Here is a 20,656-nt window from a genome sequence, read left to right as displayed (position 1 = left end):
TGTGTGTGTGTGTGTGCCTCTATCAGTTACACATACACACAACAAGTAGGTCACATAGGGGAGAGACGTTGTTGTATGAGGTGTTGCTTTATTTGTTTTTTAAAACCAGGTTTGCTGTTCACTTGCGCTATGTGAGATGGAAGGGAGTTCCATGCACTCACGGCTCTGTATAATACTGTACATTTCCTTGAATTTGTTCTGGACCTGGGGACTATGAAAAGACCCCTGGTGGCATGTCTGGTGGGGTAAGTGTGTGTGTAAGTTGACTCTGCAAACAATCTGGAATTTCCAACACTAATATTTGTTATAAAAACAAGAAGTGATGCAGTCAGTCGTTCCTCAACTCTTAGCCAAGAGAGACTGGCATGCATAGTATTAATATTAGACCTCTGATTACAATGAAGAGCATGCTCTAAAAAACATTGTGCAGATGTGGTTGGAAGCCGAAGGGCTTATATGAAGACCACACCACAAAAAAACAACAATATGCATTACATCAGTACAGAAATAAAAAAGGGTTGTTAAAACAGATAACAAAATCAACTCATTATGAATGATTTGATCAGTAATCACGGAGGGAAAAAAGAACAATATTCGTTTTGTTTAAGTGTGTGTGTGTGTGTGCATGAGCGTTAGGGTATATGGAGGAGATTACTGAGTAGTTTGGTTCATCAGGCTGACCCCTAGTCTTCGCTTAAAGTTATTGAGGTTGATGATGAGGTTTTGGCAATGTGAAGATAAGAATTTCAGAGTATGGTACCTCTGTATCTGATTGAGAATTGACTATGTGATGTGTGGCAGTAGGGAGGGTGAAGGTTATCTCAGTGTCTTGTGTTTTATAGATGGATTTCAGAATTTATCTGGAAAAATTCATAGTTGGGTTGAGGTAAACTGTCTGGGAGGTATGATGATTTTGTAGAGGAAAGTGCATACTTGCCATACATTAATATCGTAAATAGACAAAATGTTACGTTTCTTAAACGAAGATGCTGGTGGATCTAGGTAATTAGAATAGGTGGCTAGTCTTCCAAATGTATTTTGTATGATGAGTAATTTGTGTAGGTAGGAGGCAAATGTACTGGCCTAGACAAGATTACAGTAAATTAGATATGGGTAAATTAAGCTATAGAATCAACATTTTTGAGTGATAAAATCAAATTGGTATCATCACCAAAGAGAATGGGAAGTACGGTAGAAGACACAGCAGCAAGGTCATTGATATAGATTTGTATGGTAGAAGACACAGCAGAAAGGTCATTGATATAGATTAGGAATAACAAAGGTCCAAATAACCAACCCTGTGGCACACCACAGGATATCTTGACCCTTGACCCACAGCAATTTGCATAAACAAATTGTTCTCTATCATGAAAATAACTATATAGCCAATGTGTGTAATCATGAAAACCGTAAAAATGCAATTTAGAAAGTAATATTGTATGATCAAACTATATGTCAAACACGTTGGATAAATTGCAAAAGAGCCATATCAGGATTAGTTTTTACGAAAACCATATCGGTGTTGATTTAAATGTTTCAATATTCTCTTATATACCATTTTTCTCTAGGATTTTAGAAAAACATGGTAATACAGTTATTGGGTGATAATTTGTCAAATATCTTGGATCCCGGGTGGGGCAGTGGTCTAGGGCACTGCATCGCAGTGCTAGCTGCGCCACCAGAGTCTCTGGGTTCGCGTCCAGGCTGGGCTGGGTTGGGTTCGCGCCCAGGCTCTGTCGCAGCCGGCCGCAACCGGGAGGTCCGTGGGGCGACGCACAATTGGCATAGCGTCGTCCGGGTTAGGGAGGGTTTGGCCGGTAGGGATATCCTTGTCTCAGTATGTAATGAAATGTAAAAAATGTAATAAAATGTATGCACTCTACTGTAAGTCGCTCTGGATAAGAGCGTCTGCTAAATGACTAAAATGTAATGTAAATGTATCCCCAGATTTATAGAAGGGATAACTTTGGCAATTTTTATGCAAATATGCAAGTAACCATTTTACTGTATTACACCTTTTGTATTCTATGCATGTGACAAATAGACATATATTTGATTTGATATAGTGTGTGTTTGTGAAAGACAACATGACCTGCACCAAAGTCAGATTAGGATATAGGCCAATGACTAGATAGTGTCATTTTTTCTTTATTGTAGGCTACTACTACTTTTACCATTTACATTTAAGTCATTTAGCAGACGCTCTTATCCAGAGCGACTTACAAATTGGTGCATTCACCTTATGACATCCAGTGGAACAGCCACTTTACAATAGTGCATCTAAATCTTTTAGGGGGGGGGGCAGAAGGATTGCTTTATCCTATCCTAGGTATTCCTTGAAGAGGTGGGGTTTCAGGTGTCTCCGGAAGGTGGTGATTGACTCCGCTGTCCTGGCGTCGTGAGGGGGTTTGTTCCACCATTGGGGTGCCAGAGCAGCGAACAGTTTTGACTGGGCTGAGCGGGAACTGTACTTCCTCAGAGGTAGGGAGGCGAGCAGGCCAGAGGTGGATGAACGCAGTGCCCTTTTTTGGGTGTAGGGCCTGATCAGAGCCTGAAGGTACTGAGGTGCCGTTCCCCTCACAGCTCCGTAGGCAAGCACCATGGTCTTGTAGCGGATGCGAGCTTCAACTGGAAGCCAGTGGAGAGAGCGGAGGAGCGGGGTGACGTGAGAGAACTTGGGAAGGTTGAACACCAGACGGGCTGCGGCGTTCTGGATGAGTTGTATGGGTTTAATGGCACAGGCAGGGAGCCCAGCCAACAGCGAGTTGCAGTAATCCAGACGGGAGATGACAAGTGCCTGGATTAGGACCTGCGCCGCTTCCTGTGTGAGGCAGGGTCGTACTCTGCGGATGTTGTAGAGCATGAACCTACAGGAACGGGCCACCGCCTTGATGTTAGTTGAGAACGACAGGGTGTTGTCCAGGATCACGCCAAGGTTCTTAGCGCTCTGGGAGGAGGACACAATGGAGTTGTCAACCGTGATGGCGAGATCATGGAACGGGCAGTCCTTCCCCGGGAGGAAGAGCAGCTCCGTCTTGCCGAGGTTCAGCTTGAGGTGGTGATCCGTCATCCACACTGATATGTCTGCCAGACATGCAGAGATGCGATTCGCCACCTGGTCATCAGAAGGGGGAAAGGAGAAGATTAATTGTGTGTCGTCTGCATAGCAATGATAGGAGAGACCATGTGAGGTTATGACAGAGCCAAGTGACTTGGTGTATAGCGAGAATAGGAGAGGGCCTAGAATAGAGCCCTGGGGGACACCAGTGGTGAGAGCGCGTGGTGAGGAGACAGATTCTCGCCACGCCACCTGGTAGGAGCGACCTGTCAGGTAGGACGCAATCCAAGCGTGGGCCGCGCCGGAGATGCCCAACTCGGAGAGGGTGAAGAGGAGGATCTGATGGTTCACAGTTCACAGTTTACCACTTTTAGTCTTGAAATCTTTGGTTGTTTACTATACACTCTGTTTAGCACATGGCCTCACATGAGAATACTGAAAGAGGGTGTGAAGGTTGCTGACAAAGAAGAGCTCTGCAGTAGGTAACCAACACATTCAAGGGCCATTTCTCAAAAGTGGGGTGACATGTTTATCAACTTTCAAGGCAGAATTTCTTTCCCATTTTTCCTTAACTGCAGTGTATGATATATACATTTCTAGCTCTGAGTCTCTACTTTTATCCATTGTAAAATAAACAGCATTTCAAACTTTGCTACATAGGACCGAATCCAGGTGGTGGGTCACATTTAGTCTCCTCAACTTGTTCAACAGCCACACCCTTTATTACCAGATTCAGCGGTCTAGAACTTAAGGAATGATTTGTACTAAATACAATGCTCTTAGTTTAAGAGATGTTGAGTACCAGTTTATTACTGGCAACCCATTCTAAAACTGACTGCAACTCTTTGTTAAGGGTTTTACAGTCACTGGCACGTACAGTCCATTCGGAAAATATGCTCACTATTTTTCCACATTTTGTTACGTTAAAGCCTTATTCTAAAATTGATTAAATAAAATAAATTCCTCTTCAATCTACACGCAATACCACATAATGACAAAGGGAAAAACATTTTTTTTTAGAAATGTTTGCAAAAAAATACAGAAATAGCTAATTTACATAAGTATTCAGACCCTTTGCCCACTTGAAATTGAGCTCAGATGCATCCTGTTTCCATTGATCATCCTTGAGATGTTTCAACAACTTAATTGGAGTCCACCTGTGGTAAATTCAATTGACTGGACGGGATTTGGAAAGTGTACAGTGCATGTCAGAGCAAATACCAAGCCATGAGGTCGTAGGAATTGTCTGTAGAGCTCCAAGACAGGATTGTGTTGAGGCACATATCTGGGGAAGAGTACCAACACAATTATTCAGCATTGAAGGTCCCCAAGAACACATTGGCCTCCATCCTTAAATGGAAGACGTTTGGAACCACCAAAACTCTTCCTAGAGCTGGCTGCCTGGCCAAACTGAGAAATCGGGGGAGAAGGGCCTTGGTCAGCGAGGTGACCAAGAAACCGATGATCATTCTGACAGAGCTCAATAGTTTCTCTATGGATTTGGGAGAACCTTCTAGAAGGACAATCATCTATCTCTGTTGCACTCCACCAATCAGGCCTTTATGTCAGACGGAAGCCAGACGGAAGCCACTCCTCAGTAAAAGGCACATGAAAGCCCGCTCTGAGTTTGCCAATAGGCACCTAAGACTCTCAGATCATGAGAAACAAGATTCTCTGGTCTGATGAAACCAAGATTTAACTCTTTGGCCTGAATGCCAAGTGTCACGTCTGGAGGAAACCTGGCACCATCCCTACAGTAAAGCATGGTGGTGGCAGCATCATGCTGAGGATATGTTTTTCAGAGGCAGGGACTGGAAGACTAGTCAGGATTGAGGGAAAGATGAATGGAGCAAAGTACGGAGATGTCCTTGATGAAAACCTGCTCCAGAGCGCCCAGGACCTCAGACTGGGGCGAAGGTTCACCTTCCAACAGGACAATGACCGACCCTAAGCACACAGCCAAGAAAATTCAGGAGTGGCTTTGGGACAAGTCTCTGAATGTCCTTGAGTGGCCTAGCCAGAGCGCGGACTTGAACCCGATCAAACATCTCTGGAGAGACCTGGAAATAGCTGTGCAGCGACACTCTCCATCCAACCTGTCAGAGCTTGAGAGGATCTGCAGAGAAGAATGGGAGAAACTCCCCAAATACAGGTATTTGGAAGGATGACAAGTTGTCCTTTAAAGTTCATGTGGATAATCTTGTGACAAAGCTTAAATTGAAATTGGGTTTTTATTTTCGTAATATGGCTTGCTTCCCACTTATGGCTAGAAAGAAGCTTGTTCAGGCAACTTTTCTCTCTGGAATTTATTATGGTGACTTGTTGTATATGAATGCAACCTCATTTGTCTTACAGAGACTGGACTCTGTTTATCATGCATCCTTGCGCTTTATTACAAATGCCAAGTCACTCATCCACCATTGCACCTTGTACCAAATGGTAGATTGGACTTCACTTTATATGCACAGAAAGATACATTTGTATGTGTTCATCTACAAAGCCCTGTTGGGTAAACTCCCTCTTTACCTCCGTAGTCTGGTCTCCTTCACCACCAGCAGTTACCATACCCTGTCTGCTAGGTTGTTGCTACTTAAAGTCCCCAGGACATTCACAGTATTAGGCATGACTGCCTTCTCTTCTTGTGCACCAGAGGCATGGAATAGTCTACAATCCATGCTTCATCTAGATATGTTAGTGCCACTGAATGAATTTAAAATATGAATGGGAGACTCTGTTACGGAGGAGTGTAAATGCTTTTTTTTTAGGCTGGATCATGTTGTATTGTTGTATGTATTGATTGTTGCTGCTGCCTTGGCCAGGTCTCCCTTGAAAAAGAGACTCGGTCTCAATGGGCTTTTCCTGGTTAAATAAAGGTTAAATAAACATTTTAGAAACAGGTTTGCCAAGCTTGTAGCGTCATACCCAAGAAATCTCGAGGCTGTAATCGCAGCAAAAGGTGTTTCAACAAAGTACTGAGTAAAGTGTCTGAATACTTATGTAAATGTGATATTTCCGTTTTGTATTTTTAATACATTTGCAAAAACAATTATACAAACCTTTTTGCTTTGCATTTTAGGGTATTGTATTCTGTTTTAGAACAAGGCTGTAAAGTAACAAAATGTGGAAAAAGTCAAGGTGCCTGAATACTTTCCGAATGCACTGTATATGGTTGCATCATCATACATGGACACACATGCTTTGTTTGTTGCTTGTGGCAGATCATTGGTAAAAATAGAAAAGAGTAGAGAGCTGCCCTGTGGTACACCACACTTTACATGTTTGACATGAGAGAAGCTTCCATTAAAGAAAACAGCCATCACACCAGTTTTATTAGATAGATAGCTCTGAGGTTGAAAAGCCATAACTGATAAATTTTTTCAACCACAGTTTATGCTCAGTAATATAGTTTCAAAGGCTGCACTGAAATCTAACAGTACAGCTCCTACAATCTTCTTATCAATTTCTTTCAACCAATCATCAGTCATTTGTGTCTGTGCAGTACATATTGAGTGCCCTTCTCTATAAGCATGCTGAAAGTATGTTGGTAAATTGTTTACAGAGAAATAGAATGGCGCCGGAGGAGATGGCTGCTGTTTTACGGGCTCCTAACCAATTGTGCAATTGTGTTTGTTTTTTTGCGTTATTTGTAACTTATTTTGTACATATTGTTTCTGCCACCGTCTCTTTTGACCGAAAAGAGCTTCTGGTTATCCGAACTGCGTTTACTCACCTCGTACTGGACAAAGATCTTTTGTATAACGAGTCAGACGCAAAGGATTTACTTCAGACTCCGGACAAGTCCCAAATCCCGTCATTTGCATGAAGAAGAGACAAAGATATCGGGGACGTAGGTTGGGGTGACTTGTAAGGATCCGACGGCGAGTGAGTAATGCTTCTCTACCATTAGTCCTATTAGCCAACGTCCAATCATTGGATAATAAACTGGAAGAGCTCAGATCAAGACTATCCTACCAACGGGACATTAAAAACTGTAATATCTTATGTTTCACATAGTCGTGGCTGAACGACGACATGGATAACATACAGCTGGCTTGGTTTTCCATGCATCGGCAAGATAGAACAGCTGCCTCCGGTAAGTCAAGGGGTGGCGGTCTGCGTCCATTTGTCAATAACAGCTGGTGCACGAAATCTAATATTAAGGAAGTCTCAAGGTTTTGCTCGCCTGAGGTAGATTATTTCACTATAAGCTGTAGACCACACTGTTTCGAAGAGAGATTTCATCTATATTTTTCAAAGCTGTTTATTTACCATCACAAACCGTTGCTGGCACTAAGACAGCACTAAACAAGCTGTATACGGCCATAAGCAAACAAGTAAATGCTCATCCAGAAGCATATTTCATATGGTTTGGTACCCCATTCAATTATTCTATAGCTGTGTTAAGGAAATAGCTTTTTCCAGCCATGCTCCTATAGCGCAGCGGTCTGATATTGGCAACACTGGATCTGGTGTGATGGCCTTGAGTGTCTCTAATGAAATTAAAATAACCAGACAGATGACTGAGGGCAAGGTCATTTATAGCATTAAAAACCATCAACCGTTTGATCTGCACCACCCGGACATCAACTGGAAGCCAGTTCAGTTCACCTGAAATTATTAGGGCTGAACTTGAGTATAATTCTCATTAGTTTGTTTTGGGCTGTTTAAAATTTGTCATTCAGATGTGTTGTATGCCACTGAACCATGAGATACAAGCATAGTCATAGTGGGACTGTATCAGAGATGCCAGGGTCATCATAGTCTCTGTATCCAGGAACTTGGCCAATGAACTTCAGAGCCATGAGTTCACCTGTCATGTGTTGGCTCAGTTCACATCCCAAGCATGTAACAGAGCATTCTTCCTTCACCAATACACCATTACACTTCACCGAGAAGTTGGAAGAGTGTCTCACTTTGTGTTTAGAACCAAACAGGGTACATTCTGTCTTGCCTAAATGCAGAGACAGTTTGTTGTCGGATAACCACTTAGTCAGTTCGCTGCTTCGGGTCTTTTCAACAGTCTCCTTATTCTTATGTGAAACCAAGAGGGCAGAATCATCCACATATAGGAACAGAGGGCATGAAGAGGCAGAGTCCATGTCTTTTATGTAAAGCAAAATAAAATGCTCCCATGCGGGTGGCACCACGGTTTATCTCCTTAGTATCAGACAGTGTCACACCCACATCCACCCTTTGGACCCTGTTATGCATGACTTTTCCCATGTCACGATCGTGTGGCGGATTGACGGACCAAAACGCAGCAGTTGGAAAATATGCCATCTTCTTTTATTTTTAAAAGATGACGAAAATAAACACGACACACTTTAACAAACTATACAAAACAACAAACGACCGTGAAGCTAAATAACGTTGTGCACATACACACACAGGCTACAAACGTTCTACATAGACAATTACCCACAACCAATGAGAGCCTATGGCTACCCTAAATAAGGCTCTCCTAGACAACTAAACATACATAGACAATACTAGAAACCTGTACTCCACACAAACCCATATACTATACACAACCCCTTTACCATAAACAACACCCAAAACCAACAAAACAAAAACATTCCCCATGTCACACCCTGACCTAACTAAAATAATAAAGAAAACCAATAATACTAAGGCCAGGGCGTGACATAACCCCCCCCTTGAGGCGCGAACTCCGGGCGCACCATACACAGTCTAGGGGAGGGTCTGGGTGGGCTTCCATCCACGGTGGCGGCTCCGGCTCTGGTCGCGGTCCCCACGTCACCACAGTACCTAAACACCTCCTAGGCTTCCTCCAAACGACCCCCCTCCACCTTAACCCCATTGCATTCAGGGGCAGTTCCGGACTAAGGGGCAGTACCAGGGTAAGAGGCAGTACCAGGGTCAGGGGCAGTACTAGGGTCAGGGACAGTACCAGGGTCAGGGGCAGTACCAGGGTAAGGGGCAGCACCAGGGTAAGGGGCAGCACCAGGGTAAGGGGCAGCACCAGGATAAGGGGCAGCTCCGGACTGAAGAATGGCAGCTCCGGACTGAGGGACTGCAGCTCCGGACTGAGGGATGGCCCATGGCTGGCTGACGGATCTGGCTGCTCATGGCTAGCTGACGGATCTGGCTGCTCATGGCTAGCTGACGGATCTGGCTGCTCATGGCTAGCTGACGGATCTGGCTGCTCATGGCTAGCTGACGGATCTGGCTGCTCATGGCTAGCTGACGGATCTGGCTGCTCATGGCTAGCTGACGGATCTGGCTGCTCATGGCTAGCTGACGGATCTGGCTGCTCATGGCTAGCTGACGGATCTGGCTGCTCATGGCTGGCTGACTGATCTGGCTGCTCCTGTCTGGTTGGCGGCTCTGGCAGATCCTGTCTGGTTGGCGGCTCTGGCAGATCCTGTCTGGTTGGCGGCTCTGGCAGATCCTGTCTGACGGACGGCTCTAGCGGCTCCTGTCTGGCTGGCGGCTCTAGCGGCTCCTGTCTGGCGGACGGCTCAGTGGGCTCATGGCAGACGGGCGGCTTTGCAGGCTCATGGCAGACGGGCGGCTTTGCAGGCTCATTGCAGACGGATGGCTCAGATGGCGCTGTGGAGACGGATGGCTCAGATGGCGCTGGGGAGACGGATGGCTCAGATGGCGCTGGGGAGACGAGCAGTTCAGTCATCGCTGTGCAGACGGCAGACTCCTGCCGGCTGAGGCGCACTGTAGGCCTGGTGCGTGGTGCCGGGACTGGTGGCACCGGGCTGGGGACACGCATCTCAGGGCTAGTGCGGGGAGCAGGAACAGGGCATACTGGACCCTGGGGACGCACATTAGGCCTAGTGCGTGGGGCCGGAACTGGTGGTACCGGACTGGGGACACGCATCTCAGGGCTAATGCGGGGAGCAGCAACAGGATGCACAGGACTCTGGAGACGCACAAGAGGCTTAGTGCGTGGTGCCGGAATTGGTGATACCGGGCTGGAGACACGCACCATAGGACGAGTGCGTGGAGGAGGAACAGGGCTCTGGAGACACACTGGAAGCCTGTTACGTGGTATAGCCACTGGTGGCACTGAACTGGGGCGGGGAGGTGGCGCCGGAAATACCGGACCGTGCAGGCGTATTGGCTCCCTTGAGCATTGAGCCTGACCAACCTTACCTGGTTGAATGCTCCCCGTTGCCCGACCAGTGCGGGGAGGTGGAATAACCCGCACCGGGCTATGTAGGCGAACCGGGGACACCATGCGTAAGGCTGGTGCCATGTAAACCGGCCCGAGGAGACGCACTGGTGGCCAGATATGTAGGACCGGCTTCATGACATCCGGCTCAATACTCAATCTAGCCCTGCCAGTGCGGGGAGGTGGAATAACCCGCACCGGGCTATGCACACGTACAGGAGACACCGTGCGCTCTACTGCGTAACACGGTGTCTGCCCGTACTCTCGCTCTCCACGGTAATTACAGGGAGTAGGCGCAGGTTTCCTACCTGACTTCGCCACTCTCCCTTTAAGCCCCCCCCAAATATTTTTTTTGGGTTTTCCCACAGGCTTCCTACCGCTTCGTCGTGCTGCCTCCATTCGCCGGTATCCCTCCTCGCACTGCGCCAGAGAATCCCAGGCGGGCTCCGGTACTCTCCCTGGGTTGATCGCCCACCTGTCGATCTCCTCCCACGTAGTGTAGCCCAGATCCTTTGTAGGTTCCTTTTCCTGTCTCCGAGCTAGCTCCTCATATCGCCGCCTCTCTGCTTTCGCTGCCTCCAGCTCAGCTTTGGGGCGGTTATATTCTCCTGGTACCTCCCGGTCTAAAATTTCCTCCCATGTCCATGAATCCTTGTATTTCTCCTGTTGCCGCTGGTCATGCCGCTTGGTCCTATGGTGGGTAATTCTGTCACGATCGTGTGGCGGATTGACGGACCAAAACGCAGCAGTTGGAAAATATGCCATCTTCTTTTATTTTTAAAAGATGACGAAAATAAACACGACACACTTTAACAAACTATACAAAACAACAAACGACCGTGAAGCTAAATAACGTTGTGCACATACACACACAGGCTACAAACGTTCTACATAGACAATTACCCACAACCAATGAGAGCCTATGGCTACCCTAAATAAGGCTCTCCTAGACAACTAAACATACATAGACAATACTAGAAACCTGTACTCCACACAAACCCATATACTATACACAACCCCTTTACCATAAACAACACCCAAAACCAACAAAACAAAAACATTCCCCATGTCACACCCTGACCTAACTAAAATAATAAAGAAAACCAATAATACTAAGGCCAGGGCGTGACATCCCATAATAAGGAGTTGGTGCCAAATCTTTGTAGGTCAAGTATCACCATACTACAGAAGTTTCCCTTGTAAATTTCTTGCTAGCTAAAATCTCTCAGGTATAGTAAACAAGTGTCGGTAGAATAGGAATGTCTTAAACCAGGCTGAAGGTAATATAAAATAACAACACACAAGATTGACACTGTTCTGTAGTTCCCTTTTTCAACTTAGCTTCCTTTCTTGTGTAAAGGAACAACTCTTGCATGTTTCAACTCTTGTGGCACCTTACCATGTTGAATGGAAAGGTTGATGGTGTGTGTTACATAAGGTCCAATAGGATCAGCAGCATCACTCAGGAATCTAGCTGGGATGTTATCCAGTTCTGTGGCTTTCTGTTTGTCAAGATCTTTAAGCATATTTGTAACATCTACAGTTGAAACCTGGGGAAATGCTAACTGTCCTTCGGAGACGCCCTTAACTGAATAATAGATTTGAATATGATGGTTTCCAAAGATGCCAGAGCATTCTGGGTGTTGATCAACAAGGTTGCTGGCAATGGTGTTGAAAAACCAATTGAACTCATTTATCAGCCACCTGTGCTCTGTAAAAGGTAACATTACCATTGATGTTCAGTCCAATGCTGTTTGACATGTTGCTAGGTCCTTGAGTCTTCCAAAGTCCCCTGGGGTCCTTTATATTGTCCTGGATCTTGCTCTTGTAGAAGGACAGTTTTGCTTCGTCAACCAGCCTTTGAACTGTATTCCTGTTTGTATTGAGTGAAGGAATCTGGCTATTTTGACCTCGGTCTTTTCGAGCATCGTTTCTCAAGGTGATGGAAGGATTTCCCTACTGATCCAGGATTTTGGCCTTTGTTTGATCCTCTTCACTTTTAGGGGTGCCAGCTTGTCCACAGTACTGACAAATTTACCTTGGAAGAGTTCTCATGCTCTATCCACACCCTCACTTTCCAATACATCAGACCTGTCAGACTGTCCTAGTAGTTCATTAAATCGTGTTTTTTGTCATAGTTTTTGAAGGATCTTGTCCTGATCGTATTGTGGCAATTTTCCAGTTCCCCCCTCACTTTCCTAGTGCGGTGTATTAAGAAATGGTCACTAATTCTATTTGCAATTATACCACTTTTGGATATCTTGTGTTATACAATAATGAGATCAATGTCAGTCTGACTGGTGTCACAGATTCTTGTAGGCTCATTTATCAACCGAGTCAAACAGAACGTTTTTCAAAAGTTAGACAAGGCCTTATACAGGGGGCAGCTCATGTTCACTACATCAGCATTTACATCACTCAGTAGAATCACTTCAGAGTTTAGAAACTTCAGAGTGGGCAGTACACACATTTTCAAGGATCTCATAAAAGTAACTCCGGTCTGGAGGTCTATACAAAGTCCCTGTAAAGATTGGTTTGCTTTTAGGTAATAATATATCCAGCCAAACTGCTTCCATGCAATCGTGATTTAAATCCGTTCTCATATTAAAACCAATGTCTGCTCTGACATTAATGTACACACCCCCTCCTCTCCGATTTCTTTCCTTTCGGGTAATTAGGAAGTTTTCTATTTCTGAGTCTTTGACGGAAGGATCTAGCCAAGTCTAGCCAAGTCTCTGTGAAACATAAAACTCCTGCATTACTCTTTTTGGCAGGCAAATCTCGATTTTTGGCAGTAGACTATGTACATTAAGATATAAACAATGCAAAACCTCTGGAGGCGAGGGGCTTGAAAGAGTCTACCTCAGGAAGTTCCGTTTGGGTGATATGTTCTCCTCATCACCAAGGAAGGCTGCAGACACAATTGATTGTGGGCGAGCAGACCAAAGGGTTAAACTCTGTCCATCTTTATGCAGTGTTTGGGCCTCCGCCTCGGTGATAGTAACTGTGTAAGGAAACATTAAAACAAACAGGTTCAAATCCACACCTGCAACACAATCCAACATGCAGGTAACTGACAAAATAATGGAAACACTTGAGTAAATGAAGGGATACAATGTATATTTAAAGCAGGTGCTTCCACACAATTGTGGTTCCTGAGTTGATTAAGCTGTTAGCATCCCATCATGCTTAGGGTCATGTATAAAAATGCTGGTCAGGCCATTATTTTGCCCATTATTTTGGCTATGCCCCCATAGGATGACAATGTCCCCATCCACAGGGCACAGATGGTCACTGAATGGTTTGATGAGAATGAAAACCATGTAAACCACATGCCATGGCCGTCTCAGTCAGATCTCAACTCAACACTTTCCACCACCATCAACAAAACACCAAATGATGAAATTTCTCGTGGAAGAATAGTGTTGCATCCCTCCAATTATGTTCCAGACACTTGTAGAATCAGTTACCTGTATCTGCAACTTCAAAAGGGTGCCCTCTACTTGACACTATAACACAGACAGGTTAAACAAGCAAACAGACAAACAAACAAAACAGGTGTATATGCTTAAACACACACGCGCTCCTTGTTGCCAGGCAGACTTTAGCCACTCGGATGGAAACATGTACCTTCAGGCTATACTCAAACCTTACACCCCAACCCGAGCACTCCATTCTGCCACCTCCTCTCTCTTGGCCCTCCCACCCTTACGGGGGTCAAGTTCCGCTCAGCCCAGTCAAAGCTCTTCTCTGTCCTGGCACCCTTTTGGTGGAATGAGCTTACCTCTGACGTTAGGACAGCAGAGTCCTTGCCCATCTTCCAAAAATGCTTGAAACCCTACCTCCTCACAGATTATCTTGATTATTCCCACAGCTTAATTTAGGAAAAATGTTCTTACTATGACTGAGATATGTGGTTGTCCCCCCAGCTATATAAAGATGAATGCACTAACTGTAAGTCGCTCTGGATAAGAGCTTCTGCTAAATGACTAAAATGTCAATGGAAAATGGAAACCGATGGAAACAGGCATGTTTATTCCGCCACCGCCTGGGAATAGGATAACGGCCATCTGTTGCAGCCCAATGTACAGTATCACCCTCGCTCTGCGTCCAAGTTGCAAAACATGTATCCAGGCTGTCTCCACCTCGGTCCCCACATGCGGCAGGAGAACAGGGGGCGAGAGGGAAGCGCGTGAGATGGGAAGTGACAGGGGTTGCGTGGGCCCAGTGCTGGCGCCTTGCCTCAGATAGGAGAGGAGCGCATTATGCCACAGTTTATTCTTTCCTAATCACCTCATCTGTTTAGTGACACACACAGAGCAGCCGTCACTTCTCTCAACATGGCTGTCGAGCTGTCTTTTTTTCTTTTTGTTTTCTCTTTTTGTTTTTTTGCGTTAATTAGTTGTAGTTTAGAGTCGGAGTCTACACCTGTTGTTTACAAAGCATGTGACAAATATAATTTATTTGATTGATTTTGCGGTCGTGTGTCATTTCCTGCTCAAGTCTATTGAAGCTTTAAAAATGAGTTGCTTACAAAAAAAATTGTAAGAGGATAAAGGAAAGAGTGTACAGACAAAGTGATGACGTAATTGTACTAGACCAGCTATTCCCAAACTGGGGGCAATGCCAGTTTGCTGTTTGGGGTTTTAGGCTGGGTTTCTGTACAGCACTTCGAGATATTAGCTGATGTACGAAGGGCTATATAAAATAAACTTGAATGCTGTCCTGGGTACGCCAAATATATATATATATTTTTTTTAAAGATTCTTTTTATTTATTTATTTTTACATTTTCAAACAATCCATTTATATTTTTTAACGGGGCTACACATTTGGGTGAATTTTTTTTCTTGCCTGAGTAGCCTCGTTTCACTGCCAAAAATAAAATGTGACCTTCTAGTTTCCAGCGAAATAACAACACAATGTCAAATACAGGTAGCCTAGTCAAATAATGAACATCCAATCACATCAACCGTTACTCTCTCACGGGAATTCCACCAGTGGTCCGTATGTAGCCAAACGTAGCTGCTGCTCATGTTGGTGTCTGTACTGATAGCGCAAAAGCCATGACAGGGAGACATAGTGGAGTGGTAACGCACTTGCAAGCAGTTGCTCCCGACGCCACTTGGGTACACTGCAGCATCCACCGAGAGGCTCTTGCTGCCAAGGGAATGCCTGACAGCTTGAAAAACTACAGTGAAAATGGTTAACTTTGTTAAAGCAAGGCCCCTGAACTCTCGTATTTTATGCAATTTGCAATGAAATGGGCAACGCTTTTACAACATACAGAAGTGCGCTGGTTATCAAGGGGCAAAGTATTGACACGTTTGTCTTTACTGACCATAATTTTCACTTGTCTGACTGCTTGCACGATGGCGAGTTTATCACACAACTGGCCTATCTGGGTGATATTTTTTCTTGCCTGAATGATCTGAATCTAGGATTACAAGGGACTATACGCAACTATATTCAATGCGCGGGACAAAATTGAGGCTAAGAAGTTGGAGCTCTTCTCTGTCTGCATTAACAAGGAGAACACACAGGTCCTTCCATCATTGTATGATTTTTTTTGTATGCAAATTAACTCAAGCCTACGGACAATGTCAAATGTGATATAGCAAAGCACCTGAGTGAGTTAGGTGTGCATTTATGCAGGTACTTTCCTCGAAATGGATGACACAAACAACTGGATTCGTTATCCCTTTCAAGCCCTTCCTCCAGTCCACTTACCAATATCTGAACAAGAGAGCCTCATCGAAATTGCAACAAGCAGTTCTGTGAAAATGTAATTTAATCAGAAGCCACTGCCAGATTTCTGGATTCGGCTGCGCTCAGAGTATCCTGCCTTGGCAAATCGCGCTGTTAAGACTCTAATGCCCTTTGCAACCACGTACCTACAGTGGGGCAAAAAAGTATTTAGTCAGCCACCAATTGTGAAAGTTTTCCCACTTAGAAAGATGAGAGAGGCCTGTAATTTTCATCATAGGTACACTTCAACTATGACAGACGAAATGAGGAAAAGAAATCCAGAAAATCACATTGTAGGATTTTTAATGAATTTATTAGCAAATTATGGTGGAAAATAAGTATTTGGTCACCTACAAACAAGCAAGAGTTCTGGCTCTCACAGACCTGTAACTTCTTCTTTAAGAGGCTCCTCTGTCCTCCACTGGTTACCTGTATTAATGGCACCTGTTTGAACTTGTTATCAGTATAAAAGACACCTGTCCACAGCCTCAAACAGTCACACTCCAAACTCCACTATGGCCAAGACCAAAGAGCTGTCAAAGGACACCAGAAACAAAATTGTAGACCTGCACCAGGCTGGGAAGACTGAATCTGCAATAGGTAAGCAGCTTGGTTTGAAGAAATCAACTGTGGGAGCAATTGTTAGGAAATGGAAGACATACAAGACCACTGATAATCTCCCTCGATCTGGGGCTCCACGCAAGATCTCACCCCGTGGGGTCAAAATGATCACAAGAACGGTGAGCAAAAATCCCAGAACCACATGGGGGGACCTAGTGAATGACCTGCAGAGAGCTGGGACCAAAGTAACAAAGCCTACCATCAGTAACACACTACGCCGCCAGGGACTCAAATTCTGCAGTGCCAGAAGTGTCCCCCTGCTTAAGCCAGTACATGCCCAGGCCCGTCTGAAGTTTGCTAGAGAGCATTTGGATGATCCAGAAGAAGATTGGGAGAATGTCATATGGTCAGATGAAACCAAAATAGAACTTTTTGGTAAAAACTCAACTCGTCATGTTTGGAGGACAAAGAATGCTGAGTTGCATCCAAAGAACACCATACCTACTGTGAAGCATGGGGGTGGAAACATCATGCTTTGGGGCTGTTTTTCTGCAAAGGGACCAGGACGACTGATCCGTGTAAAGGAAAGAATGAATGGGGCCATGTATCGTGAGATTTTGAGAGAAAACCTCCTTCCATCAGCAAGGGCATTGAAGAGGAAACGTGGCAGGGTGTTTCAGCATGACAATGATCCCAAACACACCGCCCAGGCAACGAAGGAGTGGCTTCGTAAGAAGCATTTCAAGGTCCTGGAGTGGCCTAGCCAGTCTCCAGATCTCAACCCCATAGAAAATCTTTGGAGGGAGTTGAAAGTCCGTGTTGCCCAGCAACAGCCCCAAAACATTACTGCTCTAGAGGAGATCTGCAGATCTGCAAAACCTTGTGAAGACTTACAGAAAACGTTTGACCTCTGTCATTGCCAACAAAGGGAATATAACAAAGTATTGAGATAAACTTTTGTTATTGACCAAATATTTATTTTCCACCATAATTTGCAAATAAATTCATAAAAAATCCTACAATGAGGGCCTCCCGGGTGGCGCAGTGGTCTAGGGCACTGCAACGCAGTGCTAGCTGCGCCACCAGAGTCTCTGGGTTCGCGCCCAGGCTCTGTCGCAGCCGGCCGCGACCGGGAGGTCCGTGGGGCGACGCACAATTGGCCTAGCGTCGTCCGGGTTAGGGAGCGTTTGGCCGGTAGGGATATCCTTGTCTCATCGCGCTCCAGCGACTCCTGTGGCGGGCCGGGCGCAGTGCGAGCTAACCAAGGGGGCCAGGTGCACGGCGTTTCCTCCGACACATTGGTGCGGCTGGCTTCCGGGTTGGAGGCGCGCTGTGTTAAGAAGCAGTGCGGCTTGGTTGGGTTGTGCTTCGGAGGACGCGTGGCTTTCGACCTTCGTCTCTCCCGAGCCCGTACGGGAGTTGTAGCGATGAGACAAGATAGTAATTACTAGCGATTGGATACCATGAAAATTGGGGAGAAGAGGGGAGAAAATTAAATAAAAAAATAAAAAAATAATAATATCCTACAATGTGATTTTCTGGGTTTTTTTTTTTTCATTTTATCTGTCATAGTTGAAGATGATGAAAATTACAGGCCTCTCTCATCTTTTTAAGTGGGAGAACTTGCACAATTGGTGGCTGACTAAATACTTTTTTGCCCCACTGTATGTGAGAGTGAATTCTCAGCCCTCACTAGCATGAAAACTAAATACAGGCACTGACTTTGGGTGGAAAATGATTTAAGACTGAGACTCTCTCCAATACAACCCAACATTGCAGAGTTACATGCATCCTTTCAAACACACTCTTCTCATTAATCTGTGGTGAGTTATTCACAATTTTTGATGAACAAATAAGATTTTATATGTAAAATGGTTAAATAAAGAGCAAAATGATTGATTATTATTATTTTTATTTGTGCCCTGGTCCTATGAGAGATCTTTGTCACGTCTAACGAGCCGGGTTGTGACAAAAACTCATTCTTATGTTTAATAAATGTATCGTATAGTGTGTGTGTGGCAGGCTTACAATGATGACAAAAAACAACATTTGAGAGTGCGCTGACCTTGGTGCTAGAGGGGGTATGCAGCTGGGAGTTGAATGTTTGAAGGGGTACGGGACTATAAAAAGTTTGGGAACCACTGCGCTAGACAATATGTTGAGTCATACAAATGTGTAAAACAGCTTCATTTCACATTGTCATTCATGATGTGTAATGTTTTCAACCCCTTCCAGAGTTTTCAATTATTGAATAGTCATGGCCATATGGCTGCAATCACAAAACCCCATTGCTACAAATTACACCAATTAGTATTTAATTAAACGTAATGACTGGGAATTGTCACGTTAATGAGAGAAATAAGCACAGAACAGAATGTTTGTCTTTATTTCCCGTTTTTCTTCTCTCACTTTCTCTCAGCTGGAGGATGACATTGTGGCCCGTCCGAATTATTTCACCACGATGAAGAACTTTGCCCTGCAGCAGCCGTCTGACGAGTGGATGATCTTGGAGTTCTCCCAGCTGGGCTTCATTGGTAAGCCTCAGCCCATGCCAAAAAAAGCTAGCATAGTGCCACTGTTGAGTGTGTGAGTTAACGAGCGATGACTCAGTGTGTCACCAAGGCAACGTTACAGAGCTACAGCCAGAAGAGCTAGCCCTACTAGCGCTCTGCTTTTGAGTGCCTATGTGTGGTAAAGAGCCATGTCACGAACGTACTGCAGCCAGAAGAACTAGCCTATAGTGCTCTAATACTGAATGTGTGAGTTAAAGATTTAGGACTTAAGATTCTTACCAAGGCAGCCCCGAAAAAGGGACTAACAATGAACCTCTAATTAGGACACTGATATTTGAACATAGGGCAAGACACATAAACTTGAAAGCCACTCGGCTATTCAAAGGCATAATCCTGAGTAATGGCAAAGGTAAGCTATTTTAGTCAGAAGGTTATGATCAAATCTACAGCTTGGCAGGAAAGTTGTTCTTAAGCTCCCTCCAACTCGTCAGAACTCAATTTAAAAGTACCCACTTTGAATTAAAGCCGCCAAAATTAATTGAAGCGTCAACCTCCATTTGATCTCTGCTGTAATTATACTGTCGAGAGTAATCAATTACTTATATCTTCCGGAATCTATCAGTGTTGGGTAGCTGGCATGTGAAAATACAGAACTTGAATGGGGTTGAAGTACATTTTAGAGTCAAGGCCACAGTCTCGGTTTGTGAGAGCAGTTCCAACTTTCAAGTACAGTGAGCTGGAGGGGACAAATTGCGGCCAAAGCTTTTCAGTTGTCGTGTTATCTTCAGGGATAAAATGGGGAACGTGTGTTTTCGGGGCTCGTAGGGAGCTAGTTGATTTTGACCCAAAGTAAAGAGGTTTTGACAGCCAGCGCATGGCCTGGTCCCATATCACATTTACATAAGTATTCAGACCCTTTACTCAGTACTTTGTTAAGCACCTTTGGCAGTGAATACAGACTCTTCTTGGGTATGACACTACAAGCTTGGCGCACCTGTATTTGAGGAGTTTATCCCGTTCTTCTCTGCAGATCCTCTCAAGCTCTGTCAGGTTGGATGGGGAGTGTCACTGCACAGCTATTTTCATGTCTCTCCAGAGATGTTTGATTGCGTTCAAGTCTGGGCTCTGGCTGGGCCACTCAAGGTCATTCAGATAATTGTTCCAAAGCCACTCCTTGCGTAGTCTTGGCTGTGTGCTTAGGGTTGTTGTCCTGTTGGAAGGTGAACCTTCACCCCAGTCTGAGGTCCTGAGCGCTCCGAAGAAGGTTTTCATCAAGGATCTCTCTACTTTGCTCTGTTCATCTTGCCCTCAGTCCTGACTAGTCTCCCAGTCCCTGCCACTGAAAACATCCCCACAGCATGATGCTGCCACCACCATGCTTCACCGTAGGGATGGTATTGGCCAGGTGATGAGCTCTGCCTGGTTTCCTCCAGATGTGATGCTTGGCATTCAGGCCAAAGAGTTCAATCTTGGTTTCATCAGACCAGAGAATCTTGTTTATCATGGTCTGAGAGTCCTTTAGGTGCCCTTTGGCAAACTCATGTGCCTTTTATTGAGGAGTGGCTTCAGTCTGGCCAATCTACCATAAAGGCCTGATTGGTGGAGTGCTGCAGAGATGGTTGTCCTTCTG

The 20,656-nt window shown here is 45.0% G+C and overlaps 1 protein-coding gene across 1 annotated transcript in view; it reads left to right on the top strand.

The window, feature by feature from the left end:
* Nucleotides 1–20,656, top strand: part of LOC129827948 (alpha-1,3-mannosyl-glycoprotein 4-beta-N-acetylglucosaminyltransferase B-like) — a 229,780-nt gene that overhangs the window by 151,873 nt on the left and 57,251 nt on the right. Inside the window, exon 8 of the mRNA XM_055889251.1 lies at nucleotides 18,933–19,047. Within this exon, the coding sequence (XP_055745226.1) occupies nucleotides 18,933–19,047 (115 nt within the window). The remainder of the gene's footprint in view (nucleotides 1–18,932; nucleotides 19,048–20,656) is intronic.

This window comes from Salvelinus fontinalis, chromosome 29 (assembly GCF_029448725.1).
Source record: "Salvelinus fontinalis isolate EN_2023a chromosome 29, ASM2944872v1, whole genome shotgun sequence".
Taxonomy (NCBI): Eukaryota; Metazoa; Chordata; class Actinopteri; order Salmoniformes; family Salmonidae; genus Salvelinus; species Salvelinus fontinalis.
Note: the sequence above shows the minus strand (reverse complement) of the source record. Positions and strands in the feature narration are given on the sequence as shown.